The 26,651-nt window shown below is 50.8% G+C and overlaps 1 protein-coding gene and 1 non-coding gene across 2 annotated transcripts in view; one reads left to right on the top strand and one right to left on the bottom strand.

Annotated features, from left to right (window-relative positions):
* LOC139803568 (rho GTPase-activating protein 39-like) overlaps positions 1–15,793 on the bottom strand; it is a 54,419-nt gene extending 38,626 nt beyond the window's left edge. Inside the window, exon 1 of the mRNA XM_071759847.1 lies at positions 15,467–15,793. Within this exon, the coding sequence (XP_071615948.1) occupies positions 15,467–15,477 (11 nt within the window). The 5' untranslated portion in view covers positions 15,478–15,793. The remainder of the gene's footprint in view (positions 1–15,466) is intronic.
* A 10,419-nt stretch (positions 15,794–26,212) lies between these two features.
* Positions 26,213–26,284, top strand: TRNAE-UUC (transfer RNA glutamic acid (anticodon UUC)). The gene has a single exon. It is a non-coding gene; the product is annotated as a tRNA-Glu (tRNA).
* The last annotated feature ends 367 nt before the right edge of the window (positions 26,285–26,651 follow it).

Raw genomic sequence — 26,651 nt, forward strand, 5'->3', positions numbered from 1 at the left:
GTTGAAAAAACTAAGCAGGAACAAATGCAGAGAAGCTCTTGGAAGCATTAGCTGTCCAAGCTTGTTAAGCGTGACTCAAGTTAACTCCTGCAGTGCTGGAATGGCAGAGGAATTTGGCAGCAAGTCAACAGCAAGAGGAAACACAGAGTCCACACAGGAGGAACTCTCCCCTGCACCCCAAACTGCCATCAGGAACCTCATCCCAATGGGACTCCGTGCAGAGGAGCTGCTTCAGGATCATCCTTTTCCCCAGCCCAAAGCACACCAATTTTCTCTGGCAAGGAAAGAGAGGCAGTAAATAAACAGCCAATAACTTAAGCTACAAAGTTCATAAACTCTTTAGAATACAGCAAGCAAAACCCCTCTTCTCCACGAGAAATTAACTTCTTGCATATCTTTTGCCTACGGAAATCACTGAACAAGAAGCACAGGGGACATTACAGAGTAAGGGTACCAAGGAACTGGACTACCCAGCATCACTCCCCTAGAATTTCCCCCTCCACCACTCCTTGCCCCATGGGGCAGCCCCTGCTCCACAAAAACCTTCGGAATGCTCACCTATTGATGAGTGAACTGGCAGACTGGGATGACAGACACAGCCCCTGTTTGATTTTTTTTTTCCATTGTTTTTAATTCTGATGTAATAAGCCATGAAAAAAGCTTCCTCTGAAAGGAAAGGCGTGTGTAAGTGTTGCCCTGAACTGACATTCTTTTCCCAATTGTCTCCAAAAGGTTCCAGTGTGGGTAGGAGTCACATCCCGTGAGCTCCAGCCCCACTTTGTGCCCTACACACACGCGCCCGTAAGGTTAGCAGTGACTATAGTAACACCTTCTGATGCCAAATAAACAAAAAGACAAGTTATCTATAGTCCTGGGCCTTTGTCATTAACAAGATCTGGCGTGATTTAATGAGAAACAAAGACTGAGCCGCTCACCCTTGCCTTAAAACGCAGTCACAGCCTTTTTGAAACTGAACATCTCTGCAATCCCGCGTGTCGGAACAAAGCACCACCAGTTAAAGCCTAAAATCTGCCTCTGCTCTCTCCCTGTCACAGAAACAAAGGTGGGATTAACCTTCCTGAGAGTCAGCAAGAAGCCAGTTAGTGGTGAATAACTGTGGCAGTCACCCAAGGCTCCCAAAAAGGGTCTCAGCTGTTTCTTGGAGATGTCCAGGAGAAAAACCATCTGGGGGGTGAGAGCCGGTGCCACCCCAGCCAGGCTGACACCCAGCACGTGTCCTGCTGGCCCTTGGCAGCACCCCCAGCAGTGCCACATCCAAAGACCCCCCTGAGAAACAAGGAGGGCAGCAATAAAAGAGGGATGAGTTGCTCCCTGCAGACACAACTGAGTGATCTCTTGCCTTGGACCAACCTCTTGCAGGGCACGGGGTCATTTTTTCTAGGCAGGGTGATAGGATAAAAGAATCTATGTTGTTACTCCATCTCTTTTGGTGAGGACAGTAGGCTGTCTATCCAGTAGTTCAAGGAGATCTGGGGAAGGGTGATGTCAAAGACATGGACGTCAGAAGAAGCTGAAAGACTTGGAAGCACCAGAAAATAAGGAAAACCAGATGGCTCACAGAGCATCTTCCTTTTAGCTCTCAGCTTGGTGAGAAAGGGGGCCAGGGAGGCTTTTACAGTTAGTAGCTACACTTCTACAGAAGAAAAGCAAAGTCTCCCTGGGGAGAGGAGACTGGTCTGGCAAAACAACTCCTTCCTCTGGAGGGATGGAACTGGTGGGCTGCACAGTTGTGACTTAAGCACAACCAGTACCAGAGCTGGGGAGGGACTCATGACCCCTGTCCTCACCCACCACAGTGCATCACAGATGCTCAAGCTTGAGAGGAATCACCCAGAAAGAGCAGAAGGACAAGTCCCACCTTTTCCACAGCTCCTTGGCAGATGCCAGAACACAGGGTGATGGTATTTCTGACATGCTTCCAACTCAAAGGAGATTCATACAGGCATGCTAATGCAGCTGGGAAAAGGTGGATGTGCACTTGGGGTTTTTAAACATAGCTAAATTCACCTACAAGAACAGCACAACTGCAAACTTGAATACCCAGGGTTTATCTTGCTTACATGACTGAGAGACAAGTAAAGACATCATGCGGATCAGAGCCTGGCCCAGATAATGTTTAATTGGCAGCAGGTTCTCCCCTTGCCCAAGTCTGCCTGAAATAAACACTTAAGCTTCTGTGTAGAGCTGGAAGAGTAAATATGTGTCATTTGTTTGTCCTGGTTTCAGGGGGGGAGAGAAAGAAGAAGAAAAAAAAAAGGAAGAAAAAAATTCAGACTGGGCTTTCTTAAAATAGCAGGAGAGAGACAGCCCAGCTCAGCTCAGGAGGTGGCTGCAGAGCTGGCAGCACTAGACAGGATCTCCAGAACAAAAAAAATGCAGGAAATCCCCAGTGTCACTTCTCCCCACAATTGATTTAAAATGAGCTTATCCCTTGGCGTTTGGTACATGAGGAAGAAGAAACTTCCTGGCTATGAGGGGGGGAAACACAGTTATAAATAGCACCACAATGAGCAAGTATCAGAAGTTATGTTACAGCCCTGGAAGATCTTGGCTGGATCTTGAAAATATCTGTTGCCATGGCAGTAATTGCTATACATGGTAACAGTGAACAGTGGTGTGAGAACAATTTACTTTTTGATTTGGTGCCCAAAAAAAGTTCCTTTTGTTTTCTCTCACCAAAACTCAAGCATTTATTAGCTTGTGTTCAGTCCAAAATTGAGATTTTCACTTTCAGCTGTGGCAAAGGAAGGCAGAGAAAAAAAAAAAACAACAAAGGCAAATTCAGACAGAGGTGAAAGCAAGCAGTGCTCTCCCTGACTCCCTGTCCTTCTTTTACAGCATAACCAGTGGATTGGGGCAAAGATCTGGACCATATTAGACTCCCCTTTATGTTTGTTGTGCAGCTTGACAGAGCTCATCTGCCTCCAGGACACAGTATTTGCCACTGATAAAAAAAAATAAGAGCAAAAAAATCAGAGGCACTTTTTCTACTTCCAGCAGTTAGGAGCAAGGACTCTCCTAAGATGGGACTACCCAACACTCCATATTACTCTGACAGCAGACCACGGTGCTGTCATGACTTTTCCATTCTGTTCTCTGCTTCTCCCTTTGGTGTTCCTGACCTCGTCCTCCCCTTCTGCCTGGTGCCCAACACCAGCTGATGCTTTCACAGAAACACCTGTAACCCTCAGCCTCATTCCTGAATTGCAGTGCTCAAGATTTCTGACCCCATTTGCTGAGAGGCCATCACTGTACATGGGGACTGCAGCTCTCTCCTCACCAGCCACCACTTTCATCCCTTTTTCTAGGTCACTGACAGAGGCTGCAAGCAGCAGAGATCCCAGCGTGGCTTCCCGTGGGACTTCCCTCCTCTGCAAAGTCTGGCACTCTACTTCTCATCTTCACAGCCTGGTTTTTAACCATTTATTCACCCGTGATGGGCTTTTCGTGGATACCCTGTGCTGAAACCTTTCAGAGGTCCTGTAGACCACTCCCCTGGATCACTCATGTGCTTGCAGATACCTTCTGAGTATTGAAAAGAGACAGGTGGCTCAGTTTTGGTCTCCCAAAGCCATGCTGGCTCTCCTGCAACATTCCCTATCTATCCATGTTCCCACTTAATTCTGGTTTCTGAAAATTTTCAAGAACCTAAAATACACATATTGGGAGAAACCAACTGCCCCTCCACCCTGTCTACAGCTGGGACAGGAGAGGTTTGCCAGGCAGAGCACATCAGCTTGGTCAGACCCTCTCTCCATCTCCCTCCTTATAACCCCAGAACCAAACCTGCAGGATGGATGCTAAAGGCACATCCCTGGCTGTTCTTCCCACTCTCTGTTTCAGATTGCTTGTATATAAGTTCACCCAAATGCTTTTTAGACCTGCTGATGTCTTTTGCATAGCAGAACAACAGATTCACAAGTTCATCCCACATTGTTGAAAATTAAAGTACTTCCTTCTACCTTCTTTAAGCCAATCTCCTTTCACCAAGTGCCCCTGGTTCTAGTGCCACAACATTTGGTAGATAAATGCAACTTGGTCAGTGCTTCCAGATGATTCTGTATACCTTAACCATTGCTACTCCAGACTTCTATTCCAAACCAAGGAGTCACAAACTTTTTTTTCTCTCTCACCATAAGACAGCTGCTCTGTCCCCAAGTCATTTTAGTTTTCTTCTCTGCAGTTTCTTTACCACCACTGTCCTTCTCCACATGCAGAGACCAGGACTGTGTGCAGCCCCCAAGATACACACCAAGGTGTTAAAGAGGTGAAATGATGCTTTATTATCTCTCTTGCTGATGAAAACCAGAACCTATTGTCCTAACACTGCACACTGAGCTGATGATTTCAGAGAACTGCTGACAGTGACGACTCCGAGGTCCCTCCTGAGCTGTAACCACCAGTTCCAGGTTCAGTACCATACAGGCCTGGTGCAGTTCTCCCCTACAGGTGCCCCACATTTTCCTACACTGAAGTTCATCTACCATTTATTTGTCCACTTGCTCAGTTCTACAACATCCTCCTGAATTTCCTCAGCTTCAGTGAGGTATCCAACCACCCAAAGGAACTGAGGATCCTCTGCAAATGTGGGGTTTTCACTGCCCCCCCTCCATGCACAGATTTGGAGCCATCTGATGTGACCCTCCCCAGTTTCCCCAAGATTCTCCTCTTTCAGAAAATGCCATCACATTTGCCACCATCAATTTCTGTGATACCAAGGGCACTTAAGCAACAGGATACACACAAAAGTATCTCAGCAATTTCAGATTTAAGATCTTATGGCACTCTCAAGTAGACGCTATCTGTCCCTTACAGTTTCTTATCAGTTTCTGTTTGCTCCAAAGTTATTTCTACTGACAACTTCTCAGACAGCTCTTTTGGAGTGAGCTTGTAGCTTGCAAAGCCACGAAGCTCCTCCACAGAAGCCAAGACAGCCAAAAAATGGTTCAGATTTTTCCATGATGACTTTATCTTCCATGGCTCTCACACCTTGGTCTCTTCTGCTGCCTGCCTCCCAAAGGTTTTGAAAATTAATCATATTACACAAATTTGCTCTTCAAGAGTCTTATTCTGAATCTTTATTTTGATTTTATTTTTGATGTAACCTGCTGAAATATATACAGTTTTGGGTCTTCTTGTATGGATACAGCTTCCCCTTTTTTGACCAACATCCATCTCACTCCACCAGCCTTCTTTGCCCTGCACATTGCCTTTGTTTTCTTCCTTGAAAAGAAGAACAACAAAACGACTCTGATGTTTTCTCCGTGGTGATATTCAATCCTTCTGAGCAGCCAATGCCATCACCACATACCTCCCATTCCACCTCTGGTCCTATCAGCTACTCCTGAGCAGAGGGACAGAGCCCTACAAGGCAGACAAGTATCAGGGCACCACTACACAAGCAGACAGCGCCTTTTTAGCAGACTCAGGAGCAAACACTAGCTCTGTGGCAGGGCAGATATAAGTCTTATTATTTTTATTAATGTTGCCAGTCATGAAGAGCCCATAACCAGGGGCTCAGAGTTACCACAACCTCCCTGGGCACACGAGTGCTGAGGTTCCACAGGTAACTGCGCATTTCCAGTTTTCAAGTACCCAAACTGGGATGTGCTTCCAGCTGGAAACACCTTACATGACCAAAGCACCTTCTGAGGCACCCACCAGATGAGATGCAGCAGGGGAAAGGCTCCTCCTGCCCGGGGGAATCCAGGAGCCCAGGAGAAGCCAGCTGAGATGCCAGGAGAGCAGTGCCCGGTGGCTGTGCCTCCCTCCCCGGGAGCAGCCACAGCCTGGCACTTCTCCCTTGGCTTTGGCACTGCTGAGTGCAGAGCTGCAGTCAAGGTCAAGGCCAGCACAGCCTCTGCCAAGGTCCTGACAGAGACAAGAGGCAGGGCTCAACTGCTAACAAACAGGTTTAGTCAGCAAAAGCTTTTAGATTTTAAAACAAATTAAAAATTCACTGATCAGCTTTTGCCTGAGGCACAAGAAAAAAAGAGAGTTTGCATCTCCCAGCTGTTCATTCCTCTTCTTCATGTCTTCTGACACAGCTTGGCAGGTGTGAAGTTGAAAGGGATGAAGCCTCTTCCACATCTCAAGCAGCATGGAAGCTCTGCCATGACACGGCTGCCTCCCTGAGTGTCCCCCCAACAGCACCCGAATTTCACAGCCAACCCCACTGACATTGCTCCCTGTCCATGAGCCCATATATTCCCTGTCCCAGTGAAAGGCAGAGGAACCAACAGAGCAGTCCAAAGCCCAGGTACAGACACATCTCACCATCAAGTTTTCATGCTCACAGATGTCATTTGCCTTCCCCACAGCTGCTCCCTCAGGGGGGTTTGACCTACAGCCCTTTGTGCAAAGCAGCACAATGTCCTACCACAGGTAACAGCCCCAAAACGACAATTTCAGGGGAATATTGTTAATTCATGTAAAGTCCCTCAAACCCTCTCTGCAGTCCCTGGAATCCCCGAGTTTATCTCAGGTCCAGTTGGGATGTGGAAGGCAAGAAAGCACTGCAGGCAGCCCCACGAGAAATTTCCCTGTTCTCTGACCCTCCCCACACTTGAAGAAGTGGCTACTGCTGTGAGCAGCAGAGGACTGAGCAAGGCAGGAGGAATTGAACACATCCCCCACCCACCCCAGGGCTGTTCCTGGGGGCCCAGCTCCACGGCACACGCTGCCAGGACAGTGGTAACGGAGCCACCCCGGCAGCTGCAGGAGGGATTTTATTTCATTGCCCAGAGTACAAGATGTACGTGGTATCAGGAGACACTCTCAAATAGGAAACTCTGCTCTTCCACAGAGAGCCTCCTGGTGCAGGATGCAGCCCAAAGTCAACATGCCCCGAGCACAGCTCAGCACCCAGGACCCAGCACCCCCACTCCTGCAAGTCCCCCGTTCTCACATTTCCAGCTGAACCCTGGGCTGTTTCAGGGGGCAATGTGGTGATCACCATGCTGTGCACCCTGCTCCACCTGCAGTCTTTGTTTCACACCCCAGAGACAGCAGGGTGGCCAGAGAAAAGTAGCCCAGGATGAGGTTTCCCTGTAGCCTCACAGCAAGGACACAGAGCACGCACAGTTGCTGGAAAACTTCTCCTCCCCCAGGCACAGGCAGCTCCTCTTTCTCAGCAGAAGATTTCCTTATCCAAATTGAGACAAAAGCAAATTATTTCATGCCTCCAAGATCAAATACTGCTCAAGCAGCTGTCAGAGGCAGTGCTGGATGGCTGATGAGGGACTCTGCCATCACACCCTGAGAAGCTGCCTTGCCAGGAAAGAGCTGTGGGAGCCTGAGAGGCTGAAATCACCAACAGCTCCAGCTCTCCTTGTTTCAGTAAGAGCTGAAATCACCAACAGTTCCAGCTCTCCTTGTTTCAATAAGAGCAACCTGAACAGCAACAGATGGAGAGAGGCTGAGAGCTGAAGTTGTTCAGCCTGAAGATAAGGCCCTGGGCAGACCTCAGACCACCTCCCAGGACCTGAAGGGGCTCCAGGAAAACTGAAGAGGGACTTTTGACAAGGACATGGAATGACAGGATAAGGGGGAATGGCTTTAAACTAAAAGAGGGAAGATTTAGGTTAGACATTGAGGAAACAATTCTTTGTTGTGAGGGTGCTGAGCCCCTGTCCCAGGGTGCCCAGAGAAGCTGTGGCTGCCCCATCCCTGTTCCAGCCCAGGTTGGATGGGGCTTGGAGCAACCTGGGCTGTGGGAGGTGTCCCTGACCATGGCAGGGGGGTTGGGTTTGGATGATTTTTAGGGCCCCTTCCAACCAAAATGAGTCTGGGATTCTGTGTTTCTAAGTTTCACTTAGAAACATCTCACTGCCAGCCTCCTCCTTTCACAGAAGGGTTTTACAGAGTCCCAACAACACACCCGAAGTCACCCCTGCAGTACAGTGGCTGAAGGCAGCCTGAGGGGCCATGGGAGGGGGACTGGATGATAACCCTGGGGTGTGCTGTGAGCAGAGCAGATCCAGTGCCTTGCTGCTGCTGGAAAGAGGGGGTCCCCTCTGTGTATCCCCAGTACACAGGGACACTGGAGCTCCTCAGTTCCCACATGGAAACTTCCCAGCTTGCTAAATAAAAAGCAGCTTTCTCTTGCCTTAGTGAACTCAACCACTTTGCTGATGGGATCCAGGGCCAGAAGAAACGAGGGTGGCAGTGCACAGTTTCACACTGGAAGATCACTGCCTTTCTTACCCTTTATGCTTATTGCCTCCCCAAAACAGACTTCTGCTTTGGAAAAGCCTTGAGACTCCAGAACTTCAAACAAATGTTTTGGACTCATTTCAATTTACAGCTTCAGTGAATTCAGGCTGAGTTGTCAGACCACCACCTCCTCACCAGGCATTTCCTCAGAAGCTTCTAAAGCCACAGTGCAGAAAGCACCATGGCACTTGCTTTCCACCCTCATTTTCATTGATTTTAAAACTAATTTATTGAAAACTGGAGTAGCTTATTCAAAGGGCAGACTATAAGGAGATCCCATGCCAAAACTGCAACTCTTCTAATGCAGGACTGCGGGCAGGACTGACCCAAGGCCAGAGCCCAACTCCAAGCCCCAACACTCACACTCATTTTACTGTACTGACTGAATGCAACTCAGCCACATCCCAGTCAATCCATTTTATTACAATGGTAGAAATTGCTAAGAAACTGTACCTCCATATCATAACATATTTAGCATTTTTCCTCAGGCATACAGTAAGCTCTTCTCATGCCAGCCACACTCCGGGCTCTGCACCTCAGCTCACAGTCCCTTTCCCCATCTCTCTTTGCTTCACTTGATGTTGATTCACTACCAAGAACTCATAAAAACACTTTGAGCATCTCCCTTTACCATAGCTTACAGCAATGCCTGGAAGGCCTAATAAAAAGAACAAAAAATCCCAAACCTAATTACTGTAGCTAGGGAGCAAATAAGATTAAGACAGTGTGGCTGAAATACAGCTGGACATTTGTAACTATCAAAGAACTACAATATACACGAGGAGGAAACAGCTCCTGGACCAGAAGAGGACCAAATAGGACATTTAATTTCACAACAAACTGAACGTGTTGAAACTAACAGCGGGACCTTGAGTTACTGTTTAGCTGCACATAAGGGAAACTCAGATCCTGGAGCACAGTGTGTGACCCTCCACAGCTTTCCCCATGTCTGGAAACAACCCTGCACTTGCTGCTTCCCCCACATCCCCAAAAGCACCTGGGAGACAAGCCCAGGGCTGATGGGGCTGTGGGAAGGAGCAGGACTGCACCAACAGATAAGCTGGGAAGGACCAGGACTGCAGCAGGTTGGGGTCCTGACAGTAAAACCACGCCAGCCACCCCGAGGCACCAAAAACTGCAGCTACATCCACCACCTGGTCTGGGCACAGCCCCTCCAGTGGCATCTTTCCAGGCAACACGACACAGAACTGCTCACCCATTGCATCCCCTGGCTCTGTATTTAATTATTTAGCTATAAAGTCTCATATGATAACTTCTTCTCTGACTTTGCTTTGTTACTGAAAATATTTTATGCCAATTTATCCTTCCCCTAAACTGAGCCCTGGCTGCTGCTACAGATGAAAGCCCACAGCCAAGACATTGCTCTGCCTCAGAGTCAAAATAACCAAGACAGCTGAACTCCATGTGGTGAAAGGGCATTTGCTGAGCTCATTCCCAACTCGTTGGGCAGCATTGTGCAGGGCTTTTCTTGGTCTCACTGGTGATGGACACAGTAAGCCTCTTTGTCACTCTTCTGGGAAAAAAACAAACACAAGGAAAACCAAACAGAAAAACCAGATTTGCCAAACAAAGAAGTCATCCCTGCTACAGCGCACCTGGCACTGGGTTCGTGGTGTCCACACAAAATCCCACTACACTCAGTCCTTTCTGCCTCTGGAACAAGTTTCCAGCCAGAAAGCAGCAACCTTGTTTGCCCAGGTAGGAAGCAGCCCCATCTGCCAAAGCAAAGCCCCAAAGCAGCCTCCTCCAGCTGCCAACTCACACACACACAAAGCAGCCTGGTGCAGGTCTGAGGTTCCCCCCCTGCCCCCCTCACTTGGTTTGTTTGCTTTTCATAGATCATAAACCCTGTGGCTATGAAAAGGGTCAGTTTGGAAAGGGCCAGAACTGCTCTGTTCTAGGCTGAAACAGGAATGTGCAGCAAGCATGGGGCACTCACACACCATCCCCTGTTTCATCCCACATCAGAGCAGCATCCATGGAGGAAGGCAAAGCCAAGAGAGAGCCTGGCTCAGGGAGCTAGGCACAAGCAGAGTATGAGAGGGGTAAGAAAATATATCCCCTGTGTAGAGCCAGCCTTCTATTTGCCTCTGGTGCCTGATAAAGGTGTCAATTAATAATTTTTGAAGATCTTTCAATTTCAGAAGTTCCCAGTGGTCTGCAGCATAAAGCTCTCAGCAGAACTTTATACAAGACCTTAAGTCCAAGTAAAGAGCTTGAAAAAAAACAGTCTCAGCATCTCCAGTCCTTTATTCTTTCAGCTTGTTTTTTTCAGGGGGGGGTTCTGAAGTTGATATTGTCCAACCCAAGTCCTTCTTTTTCACCTGAAGCACATAACTGCAGGAGGCCAGACACACCTCAACACCTCCAGCTGCTACACAAGCCAGACCAACTCTTCCCCTGGGGATCCTGGACTCATTTCCATTGCCCATGCTTTCTTGAAAACAAGAAATCTGGATCTTCAGCATCCTCATTATAAGCTTCCCAAGCTTCTTTTGGCTCTGTGCATTGCATAACCAAAAAATGGCAGTTGATGACAAAGAAAGAAAAAAGCTTGGGAGGGTAGCTGGAGGTTGGCTACACTGGAATTCACTGATGAATATTCAACTGGAAATACAAAACACTGTTATTCCTTACATCAGTAACCTCAAACACTTGGAACAGCAATTAGGATGAGAGAATATATCCCAAATAATAGTATCTTTTCCATCCTCCCACAAGACAAACACCAAGTTCAAAAACATTTTCTCTCAACCTACAATGTCTCGTTCCTGATGTTCAAGCCAGATGGACCTCACATCTGCAGCTTTAGTTAATACTTTCCTGCCACTCCAAGAAACTACTGCTTTTAGAATTTGCCCAAAGCAGAAGCCTACTCTTCCCCAGGAAAAGTATAAAGACAACCAGACAGCTTGCTTCAGTGGACACTCATGACTGAGCTGCTAAAAAGTGCAAGAAATTGCTTGATCATAAAAGCTTCCCAAGAGGGAACTGCCTTTCTGTGCACCTTGACAGAGGCAGGAATTAACATCAAATGTGTAAATGATGACAGCAGAGCTCAGAAACCCTCTATGAATCCAGCTAAACCAAATCCCAGTGTCTGCTCTGAAATTTATAAATAAGAGGCACTTCACTAACTATTTGAATCTGCCCAGAGGGATTTTTAAAGAAACACAAGAGTGTACATGTCACAACAAGGCACAGATAATTGCACTCCACCTGGGGAGAACTGATGGAGCCTAAGTGGAGCCCTTCAAATTCTGACGTATTTATTTGCTGAAAGCTTGCAAGCATCTCCTCCTAATTGCATCATCCACCAGAAAGCCATTTGAGCAGTGTGAGAGGAATGGAGACACTGGGAAGAGAAGACCACAGGGAAGGAGGAAACGCTGCTTTCCTTTGAACTTCTGATTAGTTTTCATCAGAAGACTCTGGTGTGTCTGAAGGTGTTTCCCAAGGACCAGGCTTTTATCTGCACAGAGTCAAACACAACCCCACCTCAGGAGCTCCCTCCAGGCCACACTGAGCCTGCTGATGGGAGCAGCTTACAAAGGATACTGCAGTGATGCTGGACAAGATGTCTATCACACCTTATCACCCTTCTCCTGCCTCTGCCAGCAGAGCTACTGGAGCAAAAACACACTCCTGGTCTCACTTAATGCCAGTCAGTCTTTCACCCCTAAACCATTTCATCCCAAGGAAACTGCCCTGGCAACTTCACCGACAGCTCCAGCAGCCCAAGGGATGACAGCAGCAGCGTGGGGCAGTGGTCGGGCTGCTGATAAACTCTCCCCCCTGCACTTATCTCCACTGCTGTCAGAGAGCAAGCAGAGACCTTCACTCCCCCAGAGCACTTACTGTGAAGTGAGTTACCACAACACTCAGCCAGGAACTGGCTGATCCAGCAGAGGAAAGCAGGACAACCTGCTGGGAGGAGAAGCTTCTGTGGTCACAGCCAGCTTCAGAGAGGACGTTTATTCACAGCCTTATTTAAGCCAATTAACAAGAGGGTAAAGCAGAACAGGACACACAGACCAGTTCAGAGGATGTGGGGGGCTTTGCACTGAACAACAGCAGGAGGTTCAGACACTCTGCCAAAACCATAAGACCCCTTTGCAGCAAAGCTGCAGACACAAGGAGCCTCAGCAGCTCCAGGGCAGGCTGACAGAGCGTGGAAGGCTTCACTCATTCCTAAATTAAAACTTCTGAAAAAACACAGAAACTAGTATTCAGGCAAAGACAAATTAAAGCCTGGAGCAATTGGAATTAATTACATGCAACAAACTCACAGTCAAGATACTGAGATTCAATAATAACACTAAGAGTTTTCCTTGTAATCAGAACATAAAACATGAGAATCCTTTATATCTGTATTCATCCAATATAAATGGTCAGCCAGACCAGCAGGCTTCTCACTGAACAAGCACACTCAGTATCACCCCCAGTTCTCCTGCCACCCAGCTAACAGGACTTTAGCAACCCCCAGTACTGGTGCAGGCTGCAAGACCTCCCTCTGCTCACATCCTGAGGCTTTTAAATTGAAATAGCCAAAAATATGCTGCTAAAATGGCAAGTCCAAACAAAAAGCTTTCTTCTCCATCAATAAAAAGGCAACCAAGTAGTATTCTTAGTAATGCATTACCTATCAAGAAATATAGATATGACACATCCTTTTGCAACTTCAAAGAAAGGACTCATGAATATTTATTAAGCTGCACTGCCAAGAGGGGGAAAAAACCAAACAACCACCCCCCATGGGCCAAAAAGCCAGAATCCTTTGGCAGTTTATGCTTTGTTATCTTTAATTACAGAAGCGATTCCATTAAAGCTGATTGAAATCTTGCAGTCCTTCCCACAATCCCTCAACGATGATAATAGTTCTTCTTCTATGGCTCTACAGGAAAAAAGCCTGTTCCCTGTTTTACTAAACTTTACCTGGTTGCCAGCAGTTAGTTGCCCCAGTCCTGTGAAGCCAATCCCTGAAGAATAGTAGAATTGATTTAAAAACAAAACAGAAAAAAAGCCTCAAAGCTCAGATACAAAACACAGAAATCTGCAAGGCCTTCTTACCCATGAGGCACTTCACTACAGGAGCCTCAGTCTCTCCTCCTTTCATCTCTGCACCACAGCACAATATATTTTTTCTAGAGATCAAGTAAATCAGTTGAATGGGAGGCATTTGATTTTTGTGCCCCTAAAGCATGGCAGCGTTCAGAGAACCAAGTTCTGCACATCACATTGGCACATCAAACGTGCAAGTCTCTCAGGAGGTTTTTCAGCTGCAGATCCAGTAACAGTCAGGCTGAAAGCAGCATTTCACATCCCACAGACAACCATAACTGGTTGCAAAATGCACCAGGCCAGGACACTTCCATTTCCCTGTAGCTTACATGATCCCAGCTAAGGCCAAGACATCTGTTTCAACTAAGCAAACCTGTTGTGAATACAGAAGGCACGTGAACCACCCAGCCAAAAACCTGGCTTCACAATCTGCATTCCTATAATCCACTGTGAACTCAACATCATCCCAAACAGCCTCCCTCCAACTGATAGGAAAGAGCTGTCTCATCAGCCCGGCAAACACCAAACTCAAAAAACACCAAAGAGACAGTCAGTGAGGATACGCTAGAAAAATTATGCCAAAATCCAGCTCGAGAAGCTGGACTGGCTAGTGGAACCACAGCCCCAAATCCAGGTGGCTTTGTCAGGTTTTGGAGTTTATCCCCTGGAACCTGCATCCTCCAGCCCCGAGTGCTGAGTGCCCTTGGCTGTCACAAGCAGAGAGGCAGAGGGAGCTGCTGTGAGTGGCTCTGCTGGCAGCCTGAGAGCGTGTTGCTGTGCTAATTGTTTTGCTCTGGATGAATTCTGGTATTCTACATCCACTCCCCAGGGGATTTACCATCCCTTCTCAAGAGGGTCCTTCTGCCCGATTAACTTAAACTGCGTTCTGCTGCAAAAGGTGCAGAAGAGACAGGAAAAAACAAACAAACAAACAAACAGAAAAACAACCAAAAAAACCTCCTCCCAAAACAACTTCAAAGACAATAAAAATAAAAAATCATTCCAACACCTTGCACTGTCGCCAAGGTACCAGGCAAAACGCCAGCACAGCCCTCCCTCCTCCCCCACAGACAAAGAGAATGTGAGAAGCCAGCTGAAATCTGCTGCCCCTGGGGAGAGCCCTCACTCACAGGAATGTTAAATCATTTCGAGTTTCTCATACAGGATGGAAAAAAACGCTGGCAAAACAGTGCAACAGCAACTGTTATCAGCCGTGGGGAGGACAGTGCTTCTGCCAGGCTCTGTACCCTCCTCCCACCAGAGCCAAACTTAATTCAAGCACTTCTGGCCACAGAGCCGAGGTGCAGAGCGGCCAGAAGGAACTCTCTGAATGGAGTTATTCAGAGGAGCCATAAAATCCGCCTGCGTTTGTCGGAAGCAGGATGCAGCCTGGGAAACTGGCCTGGCTACCTGGCCCTCCATTTTCACTGCCAACAGGTGATCCCGGCTCCTTACCCGCTTCCAGCCGGAGCGAACCCTCCCCAGGTCACCCCTCGCCAGCAAAACGAGTTAAACAGCCGGTCCTGTGTTCCACCGGGAAAACGGTGTCACTTTGTCATTGTGTTGGGTTTTTAAGAGACGGGGAACAACCTACGCAGCCTGCCAGCCCGGTCCGAAACCGGCACGAAACCGGAGGCTGCTTCTGATGAGCCCCTCGGGGGGGGTGGGGACCCAGACCCGGGCAGGGAATTGAGGTCACGGCCGGGACAGCCCCGCTCGGGGCTGCGAACAGCGCGGTCCGGGCTGCGGCTGGAGCCGGGCCCTGCGGGGAGCGCGGCGGCTGCGGGAGGTTCCCCCACGGACGGGCCGGCACGGGCGGGAGGCGGCCGGGGCAGCTCCCCGCACAAGTTGTCTGTCTGTCTGTCTGTCTGTCTGTTTGTCTGTCTGTCTGTCTGTCCGTCGGTCGGTCGGTCCGTCGGTCGGTCGGTCCGTCCGTCGGTCGGTCCGGCTCGGCTCGGCTCTTCTCCCTCCCCAGGGCCCGGCCCGACTGCCCCTCACCTGCCCGCGGGACCCACGGCTCGCCCGTCGACCCCTCCCCGGGCCACGGTTCGCCCCAGCCCCGTCCCGCTCCCCGCGCCGTCCCGACAGTGCCGCGGTGCCTCCCTCCCTCCCTCCCGCCGCCTCAACAGGTGCGCGGGGCCGCTCTCACCTCTCCGCCATGGCCCTCTCGGCCGCGCCGCCCGCTCTGCCCGCCAGTGGGGCAGGATGTGAAACCCGACCCCGGCCCCGCCCGGGGGCGGTGCGGCCCGGCCCGGGGACCCCCGGCCGCTCCCCGGGTCCCTCTGCTGGGGGCCGCCGCGCCGCGCCGGGCCGGGAGAGGAGGGGAGGGGAGGGGAAGGGAGGAGCGGGCAGCAGCGCCCGGGGCCGGCGGCAGCGGCGGAGACCGCGGGGTGCGGGCAGCCCCTGGCGGCGGCTGCGGCCGCTCCGGGGCCCGACTGAGCCCCCGGCACCGCGGAGCCCCTGCACGGCCCCGGCCTGCCCGTCCGCTGCACCTGTCCCGGCCCGGCCCCAGGGGTGGAAACGAGGAGGGGAGAAGCGAAGCTGGAGAGCAGAAGGGGAACGGAGCTGGGGAAGGGTCTGGAGCACAAAGTCTGCCCAGGAGGGGGTGAGGGCCCTGGGGGTGCTGATCCTGGAGCAGAGGTGCTGAGGGGAGACCTTCTGGATCTCTGCAACCCTCTGAGAGGAGGTTGGAGCCAGGGGGGGTCGGGCTCTGCTCCCAAGGAACAAGGGATGGGACAAGAGGAACGGCCTCAAGTTGTGCCAGGGGCGTTCAAATTGGAGCTGGGGAACAATTTCTTCCCCAGAAGGGTTGTCAGGGCCTGGCCCAGGCTGCCCAGGGCAGGGATGGAGTCCCCATCCCTGGACGGACTTAAAAGCCCTGGAGCTGTGGTGCTGAGGGACATGGGGCAGTTAGCAGTGTTGGGGTAATTGTTGGACTTTATGGTCCTAAGGGTCTTTTTCAACCACCACAATTCTATGATTATTTGAGCTCCAGGTCAATGGCAATGTTCTGCTGTTGTGGTTGTGTTAATTGGGAAGGAGCCGTACCACCCGTCATGGGTGCTGTGCAGTTCTTGTCAGGTCACACACCTGCAGACTGTGCTGGGTGCAGGTCCCAGATGTCACCTGTGCTTGGTTCTGGATCACAGCTGTCCCAGTAAATTGCTTATCCCCGTGACATGTCCTTGACACTGCCACCCATGGTGCCCAGAGCTGTCAGGGTGTCTTCAAACAGGCAGCTGCCCTGTGGGGCACAGTGCTCAACAGCTCTGCTCTGCCCTCCATTATTCCTGACATCTGCCAAGAGCTGGGATGGAAAGCACGGCTTTGGCGAGTGGGACTTGAACCAGCCTGGAGTAACAAAAAAGAAAACCATTTTCACCTGTGCTGGATACTGGGCTGTCCCTGATGGGTCACAGTGAGGTGGTGAGCCTGTGGTATAAGGCTGCCATGCATCTGGGTTTGTCCAGAAATGCCCTCTTTTTTGCACTGGTAATTTTGTTTGGGCAGATTTTGAGGATTTATTGTGTTCATTGTTGTCCTGAGCATGCAGCAATCTGTGCAGGAAGAGCAGGTGCATCCCCCATGAGTACAGGGATCAGCCATCAGCATACCCAGAGCAATTCAGAGGCATCAGGAGAAGGTAGAGCTCTGCTCCCTGAGCAGCAGGAGCCGTCTGAATAACTCAGCCCTGATCTACAGCTTCTGTCAGCCACCAGTTTGGAGCATGGAGGCACAGCAGAGCCCCTGTTATCTCAGTGACTGCTGCCATGTAGCACTGCTCCCAACAAAATTCATGCAGGGTCCTGTTATTCCTGAACAGGAACAGCCCCCTGTGGAAGCAAATCCTGGGGGATGAGCTGCCCAGATGCATCAAACTCCTCTGACTGGGCTCAAGATTTGGCAGATACTTGGTGGATTTTGCCACTAACTGAGGGGGTTTTGGCCTCGATGGCCAAAATGCATGCAGAAAGTTTCTGCTAAAGTCAGAAATGAGTCTGTTCAGTTTATGAATCGCTCTGGGGGAGCGAGTGGGCAGGGTCCCTGCACAGAGCCATACCGTGCTCATGGTGCTCTCTTGCAGACAGCGTTTTGGCTCTCCTGAAGAACTTCAGAGTAACTTAATCTGAAGACATCCACGTGAAAGTCCCACTGCACTTTTAAATAACAAATAGAGAGACAGTGAGATCATGGCCACTCCACTCGCTGGCAGACACACAGCTGCACAGCTCTTGCTGGGGGTGGGGGTAGAAGGGTCCTGGGGAGAGGGGCCCCTGGGGGCTGCTGGAGATGCCTGGGGAGAGCAGGCAAGGGAGGATGAGTTTTGTGGTGAAGGAAAGGAAGAGTTAAACCAGGTCTGAGCTGGAAACAAAAGTTTGCTGGTGTAGCTATTGGCAGCTTTTCTTGTGGAGGTGCAGATATCACTTGCCTTTGCCAATAAAGGCTGTACCTGTGTGAGGGAAGCTGCACTGCTGGGAAAATGCTTAGAGCAGCCTGACAGCCTCTGTTCAAGGGCTCTTGTGATACAGACTTGGTGTACAACAACTTTAACAGGCTGACTGACATGGCTGTGCAAGCAAGAGCCTTTGGACAGACCAAAAATAGAAGATGAGGACATAGGAAGTTGCAGGAGCTCCAGCTCCGGCGCCCCTCAAAATGAGGGAGGTGATGAGGTACATGGGAAGCTGCAGCAGGAGAGACCAGACGAGCACTCATTTTTTCTGTCCTGATTTAATTCTGCATATTTCAGGGTTTGATTATAATGTGTAGGCTGTTTTCAATCCATACCTCTGGCAAGCTGGCTGGAGAACTCTTCATAGCTTATCTGCTGTGGCTAAAACTCTTGGGACATGAATCTGCACATCATGTGCTAAGAGACCTCCTGACTCTTGAGGCCAGAGTCAGTGAGCTGGAGGCATTTGAGGATGCAGAGGGGACACTGAGAGGACATCTCAGATCAGTCCTCCTCACAGGCTGGCAGCCCTTTGCTGTCTCACATAAAGTCATGCAGCAGGAGGGCATCAAAACGAAGAGCAAGGAAATCACCTGAAGGCAGAACCTCCCAAGAGAAGATGGTCCTGTACCTGCTGACACTCCTGGGAGCAGAGATTCCCACTGCTGGAATAGGAAACCTGGGCAAAAGGGGGTTTACCCACCAGGCATGATAGATGGTTGTGAGGCTGCACACCAGTGCAAAGCTGCCAGAGCAAGGTCCATGTCTTCTGGAGAGCCAGGGAGCACTGGTGGACATGAGCTATGTCAACACCAGTGACTCAGGGAGGGAGAGAGAAATCAGAGGGGAAAAACAAAGCAGCTATGGGAAAATCTTCTTTTGTGGTCCCCCTGCAGTGACTTTTTCCAAAATTTTCACAGTTCAGGCAGTCATGGGCTGAGAAAAATTTCTGCTAGCAGTACCTGGTACAAGAACACAAGACCCTCCCCCAGTGACAGGGTTGGGTCACTCTGTGCCACACACGTGGGAGATGAAGCCCAGGAGTCATGGTGCCTGTCATCAGTACACAGAGCTGGCAGCAGCAGGTGAACATGAAGTGTCTGAACAGCCTTTGAGAGCACGGCACAGACATTGCAGTGTCCCTGAGAATACAGGGTTGCAAGCCCTGGTGCTTTTGCTAGTAACAAACCCATGCTGCCTCCAAGAAACAGCAGCCTTTCTGAACTTTGAGGCCATGAACACTAGATCCCTGTAAGATGAATTAAGAGATATACGATCAATGTTTCCAGGCCAAAGTATTCCCTTGCTGGCTGTTGTTGGCTGAAGGCTATTTCCTACAACTGCCACTGAAGAACTGCAAAAGGAGCCAGGTCCCTGAGATCATGCTCCAAACGTTTCTTCAGATGCTGTTCCCAGCTGGAAGAATCTGTGTCTGGAGCTGTGCACCCTCCCCCCTGTCATGAAGCTGCTCAGCTGCTCTGCACACACTCCCTGTCAGGAAATGGCAGGTGGAGGACCTTGCAGGAGGAGGTTTCCTCATCTCTGGCTGTGGGAGAACAGGTGATGGTGATGGTGAAGTTCAGGAGACCTCAGGGTAGCACTGATGCTGCCCTGGCACCACGTCTGGAGCTGAGGAGCTGGGGCAATGCCCACACAGATGTGTTCCAGCTGTGAGCCCAGACAGTGAATTGCCCCAGAGGTTTGGGCCAGCAGACACTGCCCTTGCTCTGCTTCTGCTGCCAGAATGGGCTGCACAGCCTGCAGCCAGCCCCATCGTGTCTCTGTGTACAGCAAGGGGGGAGTTACAGCTCCAGCTGGCTGCAAACAAACCCAGTGCTGGGGACAGACTGGTGATACTGGGAATAGAGACCTAAAGTGCTCGGCAGGGCTTGGGCACCCATCTGCAACCTCAGGAGTGATGGTGGGAGGAAGAGGGGGACACTCTTCCTCAGGGGCTCCCTACTCCATTCAGGACCTGCAGTTAAGCTCTGGTCCTCTCCCTTGGTCCCACCTTTGCTACATTCCAGGGAAGCTTGTGCCAAGCCTGGCACCTTGCTGACCCTGACCCACCAACTGGGCCAGCAGCCCCCCAGCAGCCCCCCAGCCATGGCTGGCCCTGGTTGCTATCACCAAACCTGCTCTGCTCCTCTTGCCTGGTGGGTATGGCACTGCCATGCTGTCACTTCACCTTGTCATCTCCTCCACGAGTCCCCACGGCTGGGATGGGGAGCAGGAGCAGCTCTGTGCACTCTTGAACTGAAGGAGCCAATAATACCAGAAAACATTCTGTCCTGTGCAAGTGTATGTTAAACATGTCAAAGTACCACCAAGCTATGGCTTTGAGTGCCTTCGTGGGGACAAGGGTTCTCACCATGGGCAGCTCTTTGTATCAACAAGGAAACATGAGAAAGTGCTGGGCTGACCAGTGGGTGCAGTTCACCCACACGGATGGTGGGATCCTGGAGATTTTCAAGGCTTGGTTATGCAAAGCTGTGGTTGGCTTATCTAGCAGTGGTGATGGTCTCACTTCAAGCAAGAGTTTGGGTCCTAAAAAGGTCCCTTTTGATCAAGACATATGTAATTCTGCGTTTGGGGGCTTGGGGTTCAAGCTGGGTGGCCGATGTGGTGGATTCTCCATTATTTCAGAGCACAGACATGGGGCATCACGTGTCTCAAATACCTCACTGAACAGGCCCAGTCTGCCCTGGATGCAGGAGCTGCTGGCTGAGGTTCTCTGCATTGTGTGCTGTGACAAATGGTCTTAACATGTATGAGGCAGAGAAAAAACATCCCTGCTCTTAATTAACCCTGTCTGTGTTTTGGAGCTGACTGAAGGTATCAAATAGCTCAGGACTGTCCTTTGGAAAGAGCTGGCTGGAGATACTTGGCCATTTGTAAAAGCACGTGGTTTAGAGCAGCAATCAGCAGATTTTATATAGTGGGCATGATGTAAATTGATATAACGAGCCAAATGCTCTGCCATGGGCCTTTTTAAAAATCATCCTGTCCCACTTTTTTCCCACCTTTCCACCTTTAGCCCCCAAGCAGAGGGAGCAGCCAGGTTACTGCCTGGCGATGGCAGCAGCTGCAGCCCAGCCCCAGCAGCATGGGACACGGAAACAGATGGAGCAGCAAATGCTCTTGGTTTCCTTTCCTGCTTTCTAAACCAGATTGTGAGTAAAAACATTACAGGAGAGGTTTCTGCCACCTTCCCTGGCTCACTGGCTGCTGAGGAAGCCAGAGGATGAGCAGCAGGAGGGGTTCCAGCTCCCTGCAGCAAAGGAGAGCTCTGCCTTTTCAGAGGGAGGGCTGCAAAGAGGGAAAGGGCATCAGATGCAGCATTTAAAAGCCCTTAAAGGGGAAAGAAGGGTGAGATGGATGAAGTGAGCAGAGGGCTCCCCAAGCATCCAGTTCTGCTCCTCCTGCTGCTCTGAGTCTTGCTTCTGGTGTTGATATGAGGCTGGGTGAACCACGCCAGCTCTTTGGGCTGGCACAAAACAGAAGTGAGGAGGGGTTATGCCAGGCTGGTAACTGGAACTGGCCCAATGGATGATCCAACAAGCACTGGGATGAGGATGAGGAGCAGAGCCCTACATCAGAATGGGCCCAGAGGAGAAAATGGGAGAAAGGCAAGGGTGGGAATGTCCCTTGTGAACCAGGAGACTGACTCTGCTGTCCTGGGTAGTCCTTGTCCCAAAGCTAGGCAGATGTGGGAAGGAATATCCATGCTCCTGGGTCACTTTCTATGAGCTGAGCTCTGAGGCTGCTGGCAGCAGAGGTCAGGATGATGTCCACAGCAGAGGTTTGCCTGCCTTGCTTCCAAATTCCCACCAAAACTCAACCATAATGAGGTGCTTATATCCCTGCCACCACACTGGTAACAGGTTCCCAAAGGACTTCTACTCCATCACAGCCTCTCCCACCTCTTTCTGTCTGGTTGGAGCTCTGCTGCTTTCAATCTACATCCTCTAGGGAACTGTCAGTCCACAGGCAGGAGCTGGGTCGGTGCTTCCCCCCCAGCCCCACAGGAAAACAGGGAACTGGGTCAGCTTCCCAAGTCCCACCATCCCCAGGTGCCCAGAGCTAAGGACATTGGCAAGGGGAGGGTGGCAAAGGGTGGTGACACAGAACTGAGCTGGCACTGCCACCTCCACACAGACAGCAACGTGAGCAGTGGTGACACAGCTGTCCCATGTCACTAACTCCCTGCACCCACTCCCTGCCTGACCTTTCTGGCTTTGTTGTGGCTGATGTGTGTGCCAGACAGTGTAATACTGTTGGAGGTACTTGCCAAGAGCTGGGGTTATTTTTTAGCCACAGACAGAACCTGTAATTCCTCAAGCTAATCCTGCAGTCTGATAGATTTTTTATTTTTTTTTCTTACAAGCCTTGAGAAATTAATTGAATCCTGATTTCTGGAAGTAAACCTGGAGGAAAAGTCCCACAGTCAGGACTCCAGGGTTACAGGCAGATTCACAGGGTCACCTACACCATTTGTCACCAGTGCAGGGGCTCTTCAGGGGTATTTCTTGCTGGGGCCATCATTCAGATATCTGTCTGAGATCCTGTCAAAGTGTTTTGCACTATAATCTGCCTGAGTTTTATCAGCTTCATCCGATTGTTACTATTCTGCTTAACTAGCATAAACAGATTTGCTCCATTTCGTTGCTTAGGGATGTCCCCTGCTGAAATCCCTGCAGGTCCTGTTTCTCACCATATCCTTTCAGTGAAATAATACAGAGCTGATTTTTTAAAGCTTACACTTAGTCACTTTTGCCCTCAGAAAGCACCTTGAGTTCTGCTTGCACACTGCCTGTTTACCAACACTAACAAAATCCCCATAATGACTGCAAGAAGTGGTTTATTACCCTGTATCTTTTATCCTTTCTCCTACAGCTAAGGGTCTGCAGACCAGCTGTGTTTCTGCTGAAGTCAGTGGGAAAGGCAGCAAGTTCTTTGCTTTGCCATATAACCACAGGGAGAAGTGAAGATTCTGAGCCTGCAGTTTTCAGTGTTGCAATGCCAAACATCCCCATTTGCTTTTGCTGCACATACTTTGCCAGGCAAGCTCAGCTCCTCTCCCAGCAGCCAGATATTCAGCAGCCAGCAAGGCAAACCACTTAGAAAGCTGCTCTGCACTCGTGGTTTAAACATCTTGGGTATCTAATAAGCAGACCAACTTAACAAACAGGTTCTTGTATTTAAATTGGAGTGCTGAGCAGCCAGGCTGGGTGTGGGCAATCTGAAGGCACTCACCTCTGCCCAAGTATCTCCAAGGCCACCCTGTGTGGGTAGCTGCCAGAAGAGAAGGGAGATGGTTGTGCCTGAGCAGTGTCTCAGGGGACCACCTGATGCAAACCCTGGGTAATCATAGAATCATCATGGTTGGGAAGGACCTTCAAGATCATTGAGTGAGTCCAACCATCAGTCCTACACCACCTTAACCATTAAATCATCTCCTGAAGCACCACGTCTATGTGTTTTTTGAATACCCCCAGGGACCATGACTCCACCACCTCTCTGGGCAACCTGGTTGAATGTCTCACCATACTTTTGATGAAGAAGTTTTTCCTAATATCCAATCTGAACCTCCCCTGTTGCAACTTGAACCCATTTCCTCTTGCCCTGTTGTTAGTCATTAGGGAGAAGAAAACAACACCCACCTCACTACAACCTACTTTCAGGGAGTTGTAGAGAACAACCAGGTCTCCCCTCAACCTCTTCTTCTCCAGGCTGAACAACCCCAGCTCCTTCAGCCTCTCCTCACCCCATGGCAATAGCCCATGACTTCCAGCACATCTGCAGGAAGCCAAGGTCAGCCCCACAGTGCCAGGGCAGCCCCATGGGGCAACCTGGAGCCCAGGCTGTCCGGCAGCTCGTGGGGATGAGACAGGGCTGAGGTCAACCTGTGCAGTCTGTCTGCAGGCCAGGCTCAGGATCAGGCCCATGATGGTGACCAGGTCTGTAGTGACAAGGCAGAGCCAAGGCCAGGCCAGGTGGCCACTCCACAGGGCTGGGCACAGCCATGGCCACCTTGGTGAGAGGGGGAATGGCTCAGGGGGGAACTGAGGGCCCAGGGCTCACGTGGGCTGGGTGCAAGCCCCAGGTGGGGCTGGTCAGAGCTATGAGGGCTTTCTGACACCTGTGGGGCCCCAGGAAGAGCCTCATGGGCAGGTACAGTAACAGTATGAACATGGTCAGTCTAAATGAAGCTGAAGATCTGCTCCCTCCACTGTCCTGATCTCCAGGAGTGGTCAGGAAAGGGAGACCTTCCCCCTTCCCTCATGCACAGTTCCTGTTGGGGGGTACAGGTGCTGCCACTGCTGCTTCTGTGGACACCTCCCCAGTTCTTCTGGAAGGAGAAGCATCATCATTCAGCCCTGAGACTCAAAAAGCTGAGGACAGGGGTTGATGCATGGGAAAAGCTCAAATCTTGCTACCAGTGGTGCCAAGTCCTTGGGGAGCAAATTGCTCCTCATTTCATGGGGATGGGCTACAGTCATCCCCTGCCATAAAAGTAGGGAACTCTCCACATCCCTAGAACAGGCCAGAGCAGCTTCTCACAGGTCAGTGTGCTGCAGCTGGGATCCACACAAGGAAGTGGGATCTGCTCATATCTGCCTTGTGCAGTTCTCATCAGATCCATTTGACACTGTGAAGCTTATTCAGGATCTCCTCTGCTGGCACACAGACAGGGTCTGCACCAGCTTTGCATTTTGAAGAGTATTTTATTTTTAAACTTATGTTTCTATAGCTTTGCTTGCAGTGCTTTGTAGCCACACCTGTTCTCAGTCTTTTTCCTCCTGGTGATATAAAATGTTCTGAGCCATTTCAGCAATCTCCATGCTTCTTCCAAGTATGTTATCCTTTTGGCTCATTCATTTTTTAATGAGCTCTTTGGGGAGGAATTTCTTTGTTGCTGTTGTTCTTTAAATGATATCAGCTCGAATACATTATACTCACTCTCATAGAGAGCTTTTTAATAGCAGGGTTCTGAATGAAGCCCCTCGCACAGCTCAGCACTAAACCCAGGCGCTTCTTTTATTTTCTCCAACCAGCTGCTCCCAAAATCAAGCCTTTGTGGTATCTAAAATGGAGCAACTACATCATATGCTGAAGTGACGTTTCCTGACTCATTGTGGGGCAAATTGGAAACTCTTCATTATGATGATTTCTGCCTCAGCAGCCGCTCTGATCTCCTCAATCTATCTCCATCACCACCACTGGGATTGAGGACTGTTCACTAGAGGAGTCCTAATTCTCCCCTTTGCCTATTTAAGTGTGAATTTTCTAACTGCAGGGCTCCAGTGCTACGTGTTGGAAGATTTAAATCGTTTGGGCACATTGAAGTTTCTTTGCCATCCAGCACTCCTCCTCAAGCCCCGTTTGGGCTGCTCTTCGTGGGCAGCCTGTAGCCTGTTCTTGCAATGCCCCGCTGAGGATTTGCCTCGCACCACTGCCTGGGAAGGTTGTTTTGAGGCAGAACTCAGCAGACCAGTTGTTTCACCTTATTCTTTGATTGACAGAATTTGCCCCAAAGCCAACTTGTGTCTGTTACCCACTTCCTGCACCTTTTTAGGACAGGCTTCAATTTCTCACCCTCCCATCTGGCATTTGCTCCTTCACTTCTATCAGCCTCCATCCCCATCTTTTAACAGGGAATTTTAATGACTCGGGGAAAGGTGACCCTAAATTTTGGCGGGTTTTGCGTATCGGTCTTCATGCTGTGGTGCAAACCCTCCGCCCTAACTCGCCGGGACAGCCCGGCTCCCTCGCTCGGCCCGGGGACCCTGCACAGCCCCCGGGGGCCGCACCGGAACCGCTCGGGCAGGAAGCGCGAAGGAGCGCGGGCAGCGCGGGCAGCGCGGGCAGGACGGGCAGGACGGGCAGCTCAGGAAGAGCGGGCTTTGAGGGCAGCACGGGCAGAGCAGGCAGCACAGGCTGTGAGGGCAGCACGGGCAGTACGGGCAGCAGCGCAGCCAACACTGGCAGTGCGGGCAGCACAGACAACACAAGCAGCAGAGGCAGTGAGGGCAGTGAGGGCAGCACAGGGAGCAGAAGCAGTAGAAGCAGCAGGGGCAGTGCAGGCAGCACAGATAACACAAGCAGCAGAGGCAGTGAGGGCAGCGAGGGCAGCACAGGGAGCAGAAGCAGTAGAAGCAGCAGAGGCAGCTCGGGCAGTGCAGGCAGCACAGATAACACAAGCAGCACAGGCAGTGAGGCAGCAGAGGCAGCACAGCACGGGCAGTGCAGGCAGCACAAGCAGCAGGGGCAGTGCAGGCAGCAGGGGCAGCTCTGGCAGTGCAGGCAGCAGGGGCAGCTCTGGCAGTGCAGGCAGCAGGGGCAGCTCGGGCAGTGCAGGCAGGAGGGGCAGTACAGGCAGCAGAGGCAGCAGGAGCAGCAGAACCAGCAGTCGGCGCAGGGCGGTGTCGGAACAGGCGGTCCCACATGGTCTAGCGGTTAGGATTCCTGGTTTTCACCCAGGCGGCCCGGGTTCGACTCCCGGTGTGGGAAAGCTTCAGTCTTTTTGCTTCATCCCCAAGTCTGTTTTATTATTTTTAATTTCCTCGCTTCTTATTTGTTGGCTCTAGGAGTTCTCCCTCATCCCCCGCCGCGTTAGGTAACGCGAGGGGCTCCCACCCCAGACCCTCGGCCTCTTCTCAGGGCCCTGGGTGAAGCAGAGGGGCCCCACGCAGGGTGTGGGTGAGGAGATCCCCGCCACGGCCGCGCTGCCCCGCAGCCGAGCCCATCGCCGCTGCCCACGGAGCCTTCCTGCAGCCGGGATAACTTTTGTCCTGACCTCCACGTTCCCAGCTGGTGGGGCGGGACCAGCCCTGGGGTGGCCACCGGCTCCTGGAGCTGCTCGCCAGCCAGGGTCCCT

This window comes from Heliangelus exortis, chromosome 16, assembly GCF_036169615.1.
Source record: "Heliangelus exortis chromosome 16, bHelExo1.hap1, whole genome shotgun sequence".
Classification (NCBI taxonomy): Eukaryota; Metazoa; Chordata; class Aves; order Apodiformes; family Trochilidae; genus Heliangelus; species Heliangelus exortis.